Source organism: Pistacia vera, unplaced genomic scaffold (assembly GCF_008641045.1).
Source record: "Pistacia vera cultivar Batoury unplaced genomic scaffold, PisVer_v2 Contig268, whole genome shotgun sequence".
In the NCBI taxonomy this organism is placed as follows: Eukaryota; Viridiplantae; Streptophyta; class Magnoliopsida; order Sapindales; family Anacardiaceae; genus Pistacia; species Pistacia vera.
The window spans coordinates 50,030-67,025 of NW_022196077.1; the positions used below are offsets into that span (position 1 = coordinate 50,030).

At 35.5% G+C, this 16,996-nt stretch overlaps 1 protein-coding gene across 1 annotated transcript; it reads right to left on the reverse strand.

Annotated features, from left to right (window-relative positions):
- Positions 1 to 317: 317 nt before the first annotated feature.
- Positions 318 to 8,981, reverse strand: LOC116133279. The gene is made up of 5 exons (XM_031418987.1): positions 8,027 to 8,981; positions 3,521 to 4,475; positions 1,834 to 3,202; positions 1,652 to 1,735; positions 318 to 1,075 (listed from the first exon to the last, which is right to left on the reverse strand). Exons 1-5 carry the CDS (start codon positions 8,565 to 8,567, stop codon positions 374 to 376), a joined length of 3,651 nt encoding a protein of 1,216 aa, XP_031274847.1. The 5' UTR covers positions 8,568 to 8,981; the 3' UTR covers positions 318 to 373.
- Positions 8,982 to 16,996: the final 8,015 nt, after the last annotated feature.

Consider the following 16,996-nt stretch of genomic DNA (forward strand, 5'->3'; position numbering starts at 1 on the left):
TTCCTTTCTATCAAGTCAACAAACCGGATAATAGTCTCACAGAAGTTGATTATTCAAAGCCAATATTTCCCTTATGTGTGTGCGTGAGTGCATATAATATCAACCATCAAAATACTTACCTGATCTTTCCACAGATGAACGTCATAGCAGGACCACCAAGAACAATGCACATCACTTTGGGGTTCAAGAAACTAAAGTGGAGAAGGTGTAGAAGGCAAATGATATTAATTATGGGGATTTGGAAGAAGAACCCTAATCCAAGGACTCAAAACGACAGATTTTTCCTTTTATTCCTCAGAAATAAAGCGGCAACAGAATAAAAGAAGCAAAAATTAGCAAAAATGCATTAAGAAACATGGATATAGAAATTGTTTCAATGTGTACTTTCAGGAGAATCATGTATCCGACTTAAAATTACCGACTCAGACTCATTTGAACCAGGCATCAAAGCCTCAGATACTTTCGGAGACCCATCCGATAAAACTATGGGATCACTAATTGCATCAGCTAATGCCTGCCTTTCCTCGGCAGTACAGACAGAATTATTGCTTTTTGTGATGCTTATCTCATTTATTATCTCATTACCGTCAGCAGGCACAATGGGAGCTGCAGCAGATGCATTATCAGGAGATGGCAGTTGATCTCCATCTGCATCTTCTGAGATCATATGCTGCTCACAAGTCATCCCATCCATCTTATCCCCATTAACAACTGGTTCAGATTCTTCCACGCTCTTAGGTGTAAGAGATTGATCAGGCACTTCCAAATTTAGTGGAGGTGCATCATTGTGATCAGCCACTACTTGAGATGGAGTTGAAACCAGCTCCTCTAGTGTCTCCTGAACATCCTTATGTGGAATACCTTCGGGTTTATTTTGATCCGAAGCTGGCATTGGTGCCTCAGACATTTCAGTATCAGAAATCAAGACCAACTCCTCTGCCTTTTCCACATCGCAAGGAGAACCTTGCCCCACTTTCTCAGGATTACATGTTGAAATGATATCTACTGTCCCACCGTTAACAATTTGCAGGCAACTGATCTGTACCCTCTGTTTCTTGTATTGGTCCATGGCTCTCTGCACATAAGATATCACAATGTCAGCAAAGGAAAGAAAGACTAAGCTTATTCAGATTCTAAGTTCTTTAACTTAAACAGAAACAAAGTTTGGCTGTAACTGAGCTTCCAACAATTTAAAACAAAAGTCTATTAAGTTCATTCAGAAACCAAGATTATAATAATACATATCAGAAGCCAGCTTTCTAGTAATACTAATAGTGATGCATTCATTTCATGTGCCCAGACCACATCCTTAAGGGTTAAGTCCAACATAACAAGAGTATCCAATTTTGAGTTTATCACTTGATATTTTGTGATAAAGTCAGATCTCAACATTTTATCAAATTAATCTTCGGAAGAGATCCAATAACCATATCATGCAACACAGCAATTGCTTGATATGGAAAGAAAATTTGTTGACATCATTAATCATCTATTTAGACCGGAGAACAAAAAAAAGATTGTCTTCATGCCTCTTCAACAACGGGATCATTATGTTGTCTTATAAACACTTGCAGCCCTTTAGACAAGAGCCACTAAACAAACAATATAAACGTATCAGACCAATCTAAAATTTTATTCATTACATAATTACCTGAAAAACAGAATCATCCGCTGCAGGGAAAAATGGAGGACTTAACAGAGCTTTGGAACTTTTGGAAACTGCTCTTCCACCATCCTACCAGATCAAAGATGAGGATATATTATATGACCAAAACCAATAAAAGATGTATGTATGAGAGACAAGAAGAAAACAGAGTTGACAGATTCTCTTACCTTCAAATTTACAATCACAGTGGTTTCTTTTTCGACAGTTGCAGTCTGATCCATGTTAAGTAAGCTCATACATTTGCTAAACAAGTCTGGAGCAGTAAGTTCCTCCGAAACGTCAATCTTAGCAAGATATGCACGACAACTATTAGCAAGATTATCCTCACTTGGTTTTTTAAAAGGATCTGATGTCTTCTCGTGGAAAGTTTTAGGTGAGATTTTGGAAGATTCTTTGGAAGAACTAATGGATTTTGTATCAACAGTTTTCTCCTGAACACCATGATGATTATTTTCATACAGAGTCTGTTGACCTGCCTGCTCAACCAAAGCATCATCCGAAGGGGCCTGAACAGGTTGCTCCTCCTTCTGGGATGTTGATGGCAAGTCCATATTCACATCACCATTTTCACCTTTCCACATATCTGCACCAGTTTCCCATCCTCGTCCATTCATCGGATGCCTATTCTGGTCCCAGTCAGACCCTCCATAAATGTGAGGTTCATCCCTAAAAACACCATTATTTCCATCCCATCCATGCATGTGAGGAGGCCCTGACCCATCCATCATATTCTGCCACCCAAGAGGGCGCAGATGACCAGAAAACCTGTCTGCATCAGGCATATGATAAGGAATCCCAGAGTGATTGATGTCCATTGACGGTCTGACAGTAAACAGAGATGGAGCAGGAAACTGCGGCATCATTGCTGGAAAACCTCCATGAGGTGGCCCATGTTGAAACATGAAACCATTAGGTACTGGCGAGGACCAGTTCGGGGCACCCCTCCATGCATTTCCCTGTCCTCTTCCTACACTGGGATCACCACTCCTGCGGTAACGAGCATTTATATTAACTCTACCATCTTCTTCCAGTGAACCCATAAACGAAGGACTGCCAACTCCACCCCTGAAAGGAGGGGGAGGCAATGAAGAAGATGAATTGCTCTGACCAGTTCTACTGTAATACAGATCAATTTGGGAGGAATCATCCCCTAAAGGTTTCTCCAAAGGTAATTCCCGACTTAGCCTATCCTCACCAGCAGACAAGTCTCTGGGACCAATACTGCTCCTCCGTCCTGTTTCTTCAATATCGAGACTTCGCCTAATACCAGTTCTGTTCACGTATCTGCGATCATGACTTGTCGAAGAAGGAGATCTTTCTATCAAGCCCATGGGTGAAGCTTTTGAACTGGAAGACCTCTCAACCGATAACTCCCCCAAATGGCCATCATCAATTTTACTGGTTCTCTCAGTCGATCTATACTTAGAACCTCTATCTGATACTCCTGAAAAACCAGTTACTTCCCTTGAGGAAATTGCTTTTGGCCTTTGTTCTGTCACGGAATCTCTGTACTTCAGATCTTCCTGCTTTGAATGTCTGCAAACAAAAATAAAATGCTATTAAAAGTTACCATTAAATTCAAAAACAATAGAAAACAAGGCAATAGAGTGGCACATTCCACCTGTAAGAGATGCATGTCACCATTGAACATGATCAAAACTATATAAATATGATATCTGAAAAATGTGATTTACTAACCTAAAACCTTAGAACTTCAAAAGTGCTCACCATTAAAATCACCCAATATGTGAACAATTTGGCAGGTATAACCACCAGAAGGAATACTGTTGACCTAAATGCCAATTCTTAATAGCGTTTATCAAAGTAGAAAATATTCAGATTATAAAGATATACCTGTACTCATCGCCACCATGTGAACTGGAGCTGGGAGAAGTTCTCCTTCTGTTGCTACTTACAGTAGAATCAACATAGGCTTGACGTGACTGGGACCTTCCCCTATCTGCATCTGACTCAAGTCTACTGCTGCTCAAAGATTTGCCTTCCATGTCAGGATAGTGTGTTTTGATACCTCTAGATTTAGTATCATTGGAATCATCACGCTCATCAGGGGATCTCTTTTTTCCTCTGCTATCTTTGTATTTGAAACCCCGGTCCTCAAGGTGTGACCCATCATGATCAAGATCTCTATCACGATCATGGTCAAGATCACGATCACGGTTTCGATCTCGGTCTCGATCTCTTTCTCGTTCCCGCTCTCGATCTCGGCCACGGTCACGGTCACGGTCACGGCGGTCACGATCTCGATCTCGCTCCAGTTCCCGATTCCGCTCCCGATCCCATTCACGGTCTCCATCATGATCACGATTGCGATCACGATCATGATTACGGTCATGATCATGATCATGCTCTCTATCACGCTCCCGGCAGTGATCACGCTCATCATGATCACGATCATGGTCATATTCACCTTCTCGATCACGGTCACTGTCCTGTGGCTTAGATTTCCTATGTCTAGTTTCTGTCGCATCTTTTTCATCCCTAAAGTGCTTATCATCAGACCTACTACTAGTATGATCTCTGGCAGGGCGTTCATCTCTCTGCTTGTCATCTCGGTGCCTGCTGTCTCTGTCCACGTCTTCCCGGAACTTATCCCTATATCTCTCATCCTTATGCTTCTCATCTTTCATTCTTCCATCGTTAGCAACATCATCCCGCCGTCTATCATTGATGTCTCCAATATCAACATCATGTTTATCCCCATCACCAGAACCATCTTTCCTTCTCCTAACTCGTCTCTCCAGCTGATTCTCTGACTCAGGACTTGGTAACCGATCCTGAGCATTTGACTCTGCAAAAAGACATAGAGCAAGGTTTAAGAGGAGTTTTGTCATTCAGCAACTAAAATTAACTTAAAAAAAATCGTTTATTCTGTACAGCAGCTGAATACACAAAGCTATTCATATCTCAGTTCAATTCATCAAAGCAAAGACATTGAGAGAATATGATGTACGATGGTAACTCATATAAATGAGACATTCTCTCCTCTCTAGAATCATAGGGCGCAATTGCATATACAATAACAATACAGCTAGACGAGCATCATAGTGGCACTCAAACCACAAAAATCTAACTAATTTGTTTTTCAAAGAAAAAAACTAATAAACAACCCTCACCATTCAAACTCAATACAACAGTAAATGTCATAATTCATAGCAACAATAGAAGATCTACAACCAACTAATCACCTTAAATTTCATTTAAAGTGCAGTATGCTAAAACACTAACTTCCAGAAAAAACAATAACTAGCAAACGGCATAAATATATGTACATCCAAACTTGTGCTGCTTTTTCATTAAGGAAATAGCAAGAGTCAATGCAAGAGAAAGAAAAAAAACAAGAAGCGAATTCAATTAGCATCAAACCTTCTATGATACTTCCTGCCCAATACAAGAAAGTGTGCAAATTACCCAAAAATTCAATACATGATTATATTAAAATATCTGCAACAGTGTGGAAATTGTTACATTAGCTATACCAGTTGATCTATCTTAAATCAAAAGTCAGAACTTTATACTCCAACCAAAGTAGACATATGGTTACTTACTACAACCAATTTCTCAGTACAGTAGAAGAACCAACACCCAATAATTTTTATTCTCTGTACATTTGGCAACAACTGCCTCATTAATTAAAACAAAAAAACAAAGAAGGTTAAATTATAGTTCACCTATCTTAATCAAGTTATTTGCTCTAGCAATGCATTAGGCTTCAATGCAAAATGTAACTCTATAAATTGTATTCTGAAGATAAACGACATCAACCTTATTGAGATTGCATTTCATTTTACACTTGTAAATATTTTGAAAAATCAGATTTGTGAACTGTATTTGCTGCAAAATAAGTCCTTAGGTAATATAGTTTGACATATAATCATCCAGACATACTTTTCTTACTCCTAGAACTCACAAGACAAACCTCTATTCCTAGTTTTGATATCTATAAAACCATAAATTTTTCCACCCTTAACTGGTGAACAAATTACGGTATTCCAGTTCAAATCCAACTTGGTAACTGTAGGAGGCAGTATATATTCATATGTAAATTTCTTATCCCAATACAAGCATTTATTAGTGATTGTGAGGTCTTCAAAAATTTTTCGATTCTTCCAAACTTAACAAGCGAACACATTCTTCATTTTTAATTGAAATTCAACAAGAAAATTTCAGGATCCCAATTGGAATTCAAGTTGTTAATCCTTTCCAGAAACTACAGGTCTGCATATACTAGTAAATACAGAGTATTGTCAAATTTTATGGAAAGCTAAATAAAGTTTCTATTAGTAACTGTTGTATAGAACTACATTAGGAAATTCGTTTTGCTATTTTACCACAAAAGCATGTATATACCTGCTTTTAGATGCATCTGCCGAAAATTGTAAAGCAATCAGTTCTTTCAATCTAAGTGCAAGAAGTATAGCTGGTCTCACATCTAAAAGAGGGATTCTTCACTATATTTTAGTATTTCTCCTTCAGAAAAATAGTTCAAATTCTGGCAACAAATTGTTTTAGTGTTGAACAGATATTGTTTCTACTTGAAACTATAGTTCTATAGATTCCACAAATATTTATTTATTTTGTTTAATATGCAAAAACTCTCAACCTTTCTTATGACTTCACTGAGTTCTATCAGCCACTCATGTTCCAATAAATCAAATTCCTAAATATAAAGATCACAAAACCCAGATATAATTAATTAATTCAATAAGAATCCATAGCAGAATTAGCAACCAAGATAACCTGAAGCTCTTTTACCACAGAAGAGACCTGAAATTTACAAGATAATAAACCCATGTGAAAAGCATATCAGATCATTTATAAAACAATGCTTGACTGATTATAAAATGCCACACATCTTTTTTCCGCAGCCTGCAAGCAGCCTAGTAGTAACATGTGGAGCCACAAAGTAGAAAATAATCCCCAGCAACTCTTTGTTGTCCCAGTAACAAATGGTGTGCAGAAACAACCACAAAAACACATTGACAACCCAAATTCATAGGCTTCCTAATGATTAAAAAGTTACATTTTTCCTCAAATGGAAAACTATTGAACATCGATCCTTTCAAAAAGTGGGTAAGAAAAATCTTTCAAGCATTCTTAAGAGTTCATTCACTGAATAAGGATTAAAATAGAGTTTAGGGTCAAAACAGTTTTTTTTCAGAACTCTGGAAATTTTCATATATAGAGAGAATGATTTATCTGAAAGTTAACAAGCAGTGCAAACAAAAAAACAATGTATACAATCATCAAAAGGGCGGGACATCTCTTGACAAAAATAAGTTCCCCTCAAAAGACCCTAACCCAAAACAAAAAACAAATCATTACAGGACTCTATTGTACTTCACATCAAGTATGCTTCTTAATTGTAGTGAATCAAGAAGAAAAGCGCTTCTTTAATTTCTAATGACACAGAAACCTAAAACTCCATTCTATCCCAACGTAAGGAAAACTGAATACATGAAACGCCAGTTTCAGCTTCGATTCAAATTACTCAAACAGTAGTGTTTCTCACTTATGTTCATTTGTTAATGCACATTTAACCTTGTTTTATCCTAGATCCTACATCCAAAAAAAAAAAGAGTAAAATGTATGACCAAATAAGGGAAAAAAGTAAATGATATATATTTTTTGTTGCGAGTAGAAACCATCCAATTAACGTCACTAGATAAACCATATATAAAAATCAATTAACAGGAACGCTAACGTTATATGTTAGTCAAAAAGAAAAAAACAATCTAAGGTAAAAGTACCAATTCATATAGCATAATCTTTCTGTATTCAAACACTATATTACATATAACTTTGATTGACTAGGATTCCGTTGCACTGATTGACCAGGATTCCTTTGCACTCCAAATACAAACTTCTTAATCTTATTCAAGTGACAACAACAACTGTAACATATAGGAATGCCCAGCATCCATTTAAAACAATCAACTTGGCAAACTAACTATAACGCTAAAACCATCCTCAAATTTAACAGCACATAGAAACTAGATAATCACATCTATAAACAAATAAAAGGATAAAATAAACCCAAACAAAGTGGATCGAAAACAACGAATGGGTCTACTAGAACAAAGCCATAAGTTGACCATGCATGAAATCAGAGCGAATTCCCTCTAAGCCTAAAAAAGCTGGAAAATTAGCACTTAGCAGCATATCAATCATTTCGATTCCTAATATGCTTGCTATTAAAAGTGGTTTACATTTGTATCAGCAAATTGAACTGTGTCAAAATTGGTCAAAGTCGAAGAAATGGCAGCATATATAAGAACAGAGTAACAAAAATAAGCAGTACATAATACACCTACATACTGCACTAGCAATCAGTTACCTTACCAGTTTTTTCATTTATACCAAGTTGCTTGTTATACTCTTCACTCTCAGCAAATCTCTCACTTTTCCCTTCCTTCCCCTTCCTCTCCCTCTCCCTCTCCCTCTCCACTTCTCTACTCTCCTTCCGACTAGATTCTCTGTGCTTCCCCTCACTCTTCGACCTCTGCAGCTCATCGTCATCTCTCCTCTTACTCTTCGTTTCACTCGAAACTTTGGATTTCCTCGAACCACTCTCGGTTCTATCATCCTCACCGCCGCCATTCCACCTGTCATTCCCACTGTCCTCAGCACGGTCTTTCCGCCGCTTAGAGGAGGAATTATATTCCTCATAGTCAACATTTCCTGAGACAAACAGGTCCTTACTCTCCTTCGAATCGAGCTTCCGTTTCTCACCCGAGCCGCCCGAGTCCTTCGAAACCCTAACACTACTGCCCTCATCCTTCCCTTTCCGGTCCTTCAAGCTGGAGTCCTTCTCAGAATCTGAGTAATCCCTCGCGTCTCTTGAACTCCTCTTACTCGATTTGTGCCTTGAACTCCGAGTCATCACTATATCTAAAATCTAAAAACCCTAAACGAAACCCTAATTCCTCGCAATCGAACTCTGAATCAATTTCTCAAAACCCTAGCTCCAAATCGGAGACTCAAACCTAACAAATTAAAAAAAAACAAAACCCTAGTGGAGTGGAGATAGATGACAATGATAATAAAAGTGTGAAGATTCAAATATTTAAAAGCACGAACTATAGAAACCCTAACCGGACGGGATCACCGGAGTTTAACAGAGGAGGCGGGGAGATTGGGATCGAAAATGAGGGAAATTACAAGAGGACCAGGAAGAAAAGGAGAGAGATTTGGAGATTGAAGTGAGGATAAATGTGGAAGAGCATGTGATGTTGAAGAAAACAGGTGTGTTTTTTGTGTGTTGTTGTGAGGGCTTTTTTGTGTTTTTGTTTTGTCGCGAGAGGGAGGGTGTGAGTGTTAATGAGACTCGGAGAAGACTTGGGGATGATTCGTTTTGAATTACCGAGACTGCCCTAGGTTGTTTCATTGTTTTACGGTTTTATCCTTCTGGTGTTTGGATTGAAGTTAGTAATTAGTTGATAATTATGGTATTCTGATTGGGTAGCGGACAACAAACCAATAAGAATGCGACAGGCTCACACGATTAGATGGAAGAAGCAAGCTGACTGTAATTAATGTGTGTTTAGCAATTCGAGTCATGTTTTGTTTTTAATTACTAACTTTGTATAATATATTAATAAATAAATTTTTAGTCTAACATTAATTTTTTTTTTTTTTTTATACCAACTTGCATACACTTCAACTAATCATTCAAAGTCTTAAAGTTAATGATTAAATAATCTTTCAATAGAACTTGCACATACCTCAACTAATCTTTTAATGATCATCCCTACATAATCGAATTCAGGATCTCTTAAATGACACACACAAAAATCCATTTTCAACAACTCAACTACCCAAAGGGTTTGAAACCTTATGTTGGAAAACATTATTATTATTATTTTGTGTGAATTTATGGAAAACAATGTGGATATATTGTATCTAAGTATTCATATTTTACTATATTATTATGCTAACTAATGGAATTTTGGGGAGGTATCATATTTGTACAGTTAGATACAAGGGGGTAGCCAAATATACTTAGTGGGGTCACTCTTGATCCCAACTTTAAATAAATCACAAAGGCTGTAATCGAGCCGAGCTCAGAGCTCGGTTATATACAGGACGAGTTCAAGCCGAGCCAGACGAGTTCAAGCCGAGCCAGACGAGCCTGAAATTTCCTGGCTCGGCTCGAACTCGATTAGAGGAGGGGGTTAACCAAGCTCTTTTTCATCTCCTCTGCAGGACCTTATATGCCAAGCATTCCATTTTATCATAAATTAATATTTTTAATTTCATTACTTTAATTACAACAAAATCCAATTCCTTTGCAACGCCACTGCACTTGTCTTCTCCAGTCACCACCTTCGTCATCTCCAATTCTCCAGTCAAAATTTTCAACTACATAGAACTTGCGGCTAATCTTGTTCAAACATAAAACCCTCACATAAAAGAATAAAAGAAAAAATGCAGCAGGCTACGGCGGCTGCCGGGAGACCATGACAACTTCTACGAGGTCAAGACAGACCATGGTTGCATTGCTCGACCTCGATCTGGTCAGATCGAGACCAAACGGCGCCGCCCAGGTCGCGATTAGCCAGATCGCATCCCAATCGGCACGCCCAGATCACGATGTTGCCGGTAATTACCCATTATTTTTCACGATCTCTAGGTTCTGTTTTTTCCAAGTCAATCTCATTACCTTCTCAACCACAAACTTCACATTGACTCCATTGTTATTGCTATTTTTTGTTATTTTATTTGTGGGTATGAGAAATATCGTGATGATGGTGGTTTTGCTTTGAATTTGTGGTAGAGATGAAGGAGGTGTTTTGCCGTGTGATGAAGGAGGTGATGATGGTGGTTTTGCGTTGAATTTGTGGTAGAGATGAAGGAGGTGTTTTCGCGTTTTGGGGAGATGGGTGTTGTATGGAATTGGTGATTTTTGCATTTTAGGGATTGATTCTTGCGTTTTAGATTAGAGATTTAGGGCAATATCGTGTTTTCCTAATTTAACAATGGGGCAGATTTGTCATTTTCACAAATATTTAGTAATAAAAATTACATTTTAATCCCCCATAGTTTCTAAAACAACCCTTTGTATGCGAGCCAGCTTCAACTTGCGAGCCTACCGAGCCGAGTCGAATACTGATTAAACTCGACTCGATTATTATCACGAGCTGAGCTGGCTTGCGATCACCTCGGCTTGTTTGACAGCCTTCTATTTCTAGAGGTGACGATGAGTCGTGCCGTGCCTAAAAACTCAAGGTCCATCGTGTCGTGCCAAGGCCCGCACAGTTTCGTGTCCTATCGTGCCATGTCGGCCCATGAAATTTAAAGGCCCACGACACGACTCGTTATATATCATGTCGTTCCTTCAGTCGGGCCATGGGCCAGCCCACGTGCTTTGTAAAAATATTTAATTTTAATATTTATAAATTATGGTAATTTTGATTTATGATTAATAATTATTATTAAAATATTTTATATGTTATATTTAGTTACATTTTGTATTTATATTAATTAAAAATATATAATCATTATAAAATATAATAAAATAATGAGACATTGAAATATTAATTGAATTTCAACACTTTTTATTACTTATAATTATAAATTACAAATACAAACTCATAAATTAAAAATCATCATACATCTTCATTTTCATAAAAAAATATATAATCATTATAAAATATAATAAAATAATGAGACATTGAAATATTAATTGAATTTCAACACTTTTTATTACTTATAATTATAAATTACAAATACAAACTTAGAAATTAGGATTAAGAATTAGTATACATCTTCATTTTTATTAATTTCTAAATTCTTAAAATCTTCAAATAATTTGTTGCCACCTAATCTTTCATACACATAATGGCTTCAACAACACTTAGATGTAAACTTGATCTTCTCTCGTTCAATACACGCTTGCTTGCACTAAAAGCTGATTCTAATACTACAGTAGAAACTGGAGGAGTTAGTAAATCACGTACAATAATGGAAAGTATATGATGAGTCTTTTGATGTGAATTCCACCATCGAAGAATATCAAATTGATCACATTGAATCATAATTTCAGCCAAATGATCCATGCTAAAATAATTTGTACTTTCACCATATGAAGAGTTTACACCTACCGATTGTTTACCTTTAGTGATGATAGACCAAATTAGCTCTTTTTTACCTCTGGAGGAACTTGACATTCATGATATTGGTGGTTGTACACTTGTCATGTTTCCATGTCTGACTTCATAATGTGAATATATTTGAAGTAATAAAGTTTTAATATCTTCTACTGAAATTTTTAATGGGGTCTCTAGATTTGCTGAAATTTCTTGTATCGTATTATTTACTCCTAATAATTTTACCCTATGATCCATTATAGTAGCTAAAGCAAACAATATAGGAATTTTTTCCCAATATTTTCTAAATTTTATTTCCTTTATTTATTTTTATTTTTTTGCAGTATTTCCAAAAACTGCATGATCTTTATATTATTTAAAAATAGAACTAATATCTAGTATATGATATAAGACTAAACAAGTTGTAGGATAATAAATACCAGAACATTGTTCAATAGCATCATTTAAAGGTTCTAAAATATTCATTAAGGAAAAACCAAGTTTCCAATGATTTCTATTTTCTAGTCAATAAATGATCATATTGTTTTGTATTAAAAAATTGTGTAATAGCATTTTCATCTGATTCACAAGATTTTAACATTAAATATGTGGAGTTCTAACTCCTAGCATCAATTTTCAATTTTCTCTTTTGTAACTCTCCTAAAAGTATCATCTCTTAAAGTATTTATAAGAACTCTCCTAAAAGTAGGTTGTACACTATTTTGCATTGTAAATTCTAAAAATATCATCTCTTAAAGTATTTATAGGAACTCTCCTAAAAGTAGGTTGTACACTATTTTGCATATACCATTCTAAAATTGGATCATCACCATATGAAAAAGGTTGACCGGTTACAACAACGTACTTGGCCATATAGTCTCTCATGTTTTATTGACTATTTGTGAAGCTAGAAATCTCACTCATTACACTATTTGATTGACTACTAGTTGAATTACATACCGATGCAATAGATGCCCTTGTAAATGAAATTTGTTGTTGCCCTTTTAAATGTTGTGGCTTTTTTTTTGCAATGTTCGCTTATATGCCTCCGGAGATGCCCAGTGCCACCCGTACTCAAATTGGTCAAATTAAAACCACAATATTTGCACACTGCACGTCACACGATTTCACCATGAACTGTTTCTTGTGTTTGAGTAAAATGCTCACAAACCATTGATTTTTGCTTTCTTTTCTTTTATGGGGGTGGTTGTGATAGATTTTGTGATGGTGACTCATTAGCAAAATGATTAAATTCATTTGAATTTGGATCCATTTTGAAATTTGACTAAAAATTAAAATAAATTTGATGAAAAAAATAATTTAGAATTTGAGAGAGATTATGAGAGCTTGACAGTTGAGAGAGAAAGGAGAATGAAGATTGGATTAAGTGCGAAAAAATTAGAGAAATAATTGAGTATTTATAGGAAAAAATCAAAAAATATATATATGAAATAGCCGTTACCCACCTGCACAGGGGGTAACGGCTATTTTAAAATAGTCGTTACCCTCTTGCACAGGAGAGTAACGACTATTTTAAAAAATAGCTATTAATTTTATTATTTTATATTTTGTTTTTCGTGCCATGTCGTGCGGGCCCACGGGCTTTTTTAAGGCCCACGGCACGACCCACATATTTTCATGTCATGCCGTGCCATGCTTTTTTTCGTGCCGTCACTGTCGGCTCTATATTTCCAATGAAAATCATAAATTATTATAAATAAGTATATGTTTTATAGTAATTAATAATTTTGATCCCATTAAAATTATTCATATTTTATTGACCCACTAAGATATTTCTATGTTTTATTGACTCCACTAAGATATTTTATATTTTATAGTAATTATTTTTTTAGATTACATTTTTTTTTTTTTTTATGATTATTACTTCAACATATATTTTATTGTAAATGTATCAATTTATATATTTTGACCCCACTAACTTGAAATCCTAACTACACCCCGGTTAGATGTAATTCTAGTCTTCTCCATAAAGTAAACACAATTAAAGTGAATGACATACAATGGCGTAAAACCTGAAAACAAATTTACATTAATGAGGTATAATAAATAAACATAAACTTGTAAAATCACCACGTTAAGTCTGCGAACCTATAACTTATAGGGTAATACTACACTTACAACTCGATCTTACAAAGTTTCTCTCACAACCCGATGTTGCAGCTCACAATTGGTTAACTCGAAAATGGATCCCGTCTGCCCATTTGCGAGTTGACCAATTGTGAGCTGACTAATTGCGAGTTGTCACGTTGGGGTTGTGAGAGAAACTTTATAAGATTGGGTTGTGAGTCAATCTTTATCCTAAGTTATATCATGCTTTTGTACAACAATGAATAATAACTAGATTGTGCTTCCACTTTTTCGACTAAAATTAATTATCTTTTACTTACTTATTTAACAATTTGGAAGTACAATATTATAATGATTAACAATAATGTTATATATCATAGATTAGTTTATAATATAGTATAAAATCATAACAATACATAAACGTGAAATATTTTTATACGGATTTGTTATCCTAAAGGCAAAGTTAGAATTGTTTTTTAACTAAAGAGTAATACTATGTTGATAAACACTTTTCACCAACTTTCTCTCACAAACATGACGTATCAGTTTGCAATTGGTCAGCTCACGATGGGTCTTACCTATTCAAGAATGGATCATACCTAACAAAAAACAAGCTAACCAATTGCGAGCTGTCACGTCGCATTTGTGAGAGAAGTTTATAAGAAGTGTTTGTTAGTCTATCTTTATTCTTTAGCTAAATCACATTCATCCAAATCAATTATAAGTATAATAGGCGTCACGAGCTGAGTGTTTCACACCCAAAAAGACTTGTTCATCTTACTCTCAAGTGGACCCACTATCACACATGGATACTCTTCTACGTGGACGCTTGGCGAGACACCTAAAGATGGATCGGGCATGCTTTGATACCAGAGTCACGGCCTAAGAGTTTTACATCCAAAAGGCTAACCCATTAGGTGGTGAGACTCCCCTCTTTTAAGCCCAATACCTCCTCAATGCGCTTCCAATATGATATCCATGACAGAGGGCATGGTATTAAACAAATTGCATAGCTTAGCATAACTTTACATCATATCATATAATGTTATGTTGAATGTTGTATGATGTTTGATAGAAAATTATGTTGTATTATTTTTATACTATGCTATATTTAGTGTATGAATTATATTGCATAATATTATTTTTTTTAACAAAAATTCATTTATTAAAAACTAATATATTTTTCAAGTATTATTTAACTAACAAATTAAAGAAAAAAGTAAAAAGTTGAAAATTAGTAGTCAATATAAGTTAATTTGAAGTCAAAACACCAATCAAATGTTAGTCAAACACTAGTAAATGAAAGTCAAACACTGGCCAACCCTAGTCAAACGATGGTTTACTATAGACGGTAAAATCTACTATCAAATCGGGGAGACTGATCTTGTGCGATATGAGCCACTGAAAACCTGGTAGACCTGCACAAAGAACACAAAAAAGGGAACGTGAAGGCTAGATAGACACTGGTGTGGTGTCTACCATAGACACTCTGACGCTCAAGTCAGCGAGGTTAAGGGAAACTATTTAGTGAGGGCTTAAAGGAATATACCATAAAATATGACAGTCCTTGGAAGCAAGAACTATAACGCCCAACATGAGGTACATGATTTAATTTATGTTTTTATAGCCCTTAGTTAATTTTTGTTAAAGTGATTTTAATAGAATATGAAGAAAATGCCTTAAACTTGCATTAAGGGTAAAATGGTATTTTCACTCAAAATTAGTTGAAAAAGTGGGGAGTGAAAAGAGATAGAATTTCATAGAAAATGCATTAAAAATGAGGGCATTATGGTAATTGACTAAGGGACATAGATGGAATTTTCAAGAAAGAGTAAGGGCAAAATGGGAAAGTGTGTTTAGAAACTAAAGTGTTAAGGGTTTGAAACCCTTATTTTCTTCATTCCACCGCCACACTCCTCCCCCATTTTCTCTCAAATTTTCATTCAATCCTCCAAGGATTTTGAGGGCATTTAAGTGGTTTTTCATAGGGTTTTGATTTTAGGCTTCAAAATGTAAGAATTTTTGCTCTTTATCTATAATTTATTTGTGTAAAAGTTGAGTTCTTATGAAGTTTATGCTTAGGGTTAGAAGAAGTTTTGAATCCAACAAGAGTAGAGAGCTTAGGAGAAACTACTCAAGCATAAGGTAAGTAAATTCCACTCAAAATCCAACTCAAGTTAAAGTTTAAGAAATTCAAGTGAGTAGAGATTTCTTTTGAGCATACATATGTTATGATTATTGAGAAATTGAGATGAAATTGATGATTAACTGTGATTGTTGTTGGATATACTTGAATATGAGAAGTGTATGTGATGGTTTGATGATGGGTTGAAATTGGAAGAATTGGAGAAACTTTTGGGAGTGTTTTCGCCGTGTAGATAGGGTGATGTTATAAGAGAGTTTTTCTCTCAATTTGGATGGTTTAAGAAACAAATAGAATGATAATTACATTAGGGTTTGTTTATGCACAAGTATTGTTTGATGAAATGCCTAAGAGGAGTATGAGTTGAGTAGAAACCTTAATTTTTTGCAACATTGTATATGTGCATTTCATAAGTGCATTTAAGTAAGAAATTTTAAGCATGAGCCATCCATATGCATATAATTGTGTATGTGTAGAAACTTAAGAAAGAATAAAGAATAAAGAAAGAAAGAATAAAACATTCTAAGAATAAAGAGAAAGAAAGAATAAGCATTAAAGAATTAAAGAAAGAAACAGTGTTAAAGAAGAGAAAAGAATAGGTTGGTGTGATAGGGAACCGTGAGTGTTAAGAAGAAATTCTCACATACACGTCACCTTAATTGAGTGGCATAAGAAGAAGAAGAATTGTATGACCTGTAAGAGTGTATGTGGATAAGGCTTGTTCCAAGAAGAATTCCTACATGCACGTCACCTTAATTGAGTGGCCTAAGAAGAAAGAAGGATTTTTATAGTCCGCAAGAGTGCATATAGATGAGGATTATACTCACTCACACGGCCAAGGTTCCAAATCCATACATCAACCGAGTCCGATCGGCAAAGAGTAAGAAAAGAAAGAATGAGAAAGAATAAGAATAAGAAAGACTAAGAAAAGAAAGAATAAGAAAGAATGAGAAGGTTTGAACAAGCCAAGAAAAGAAAAGAAATAGAAAGAAG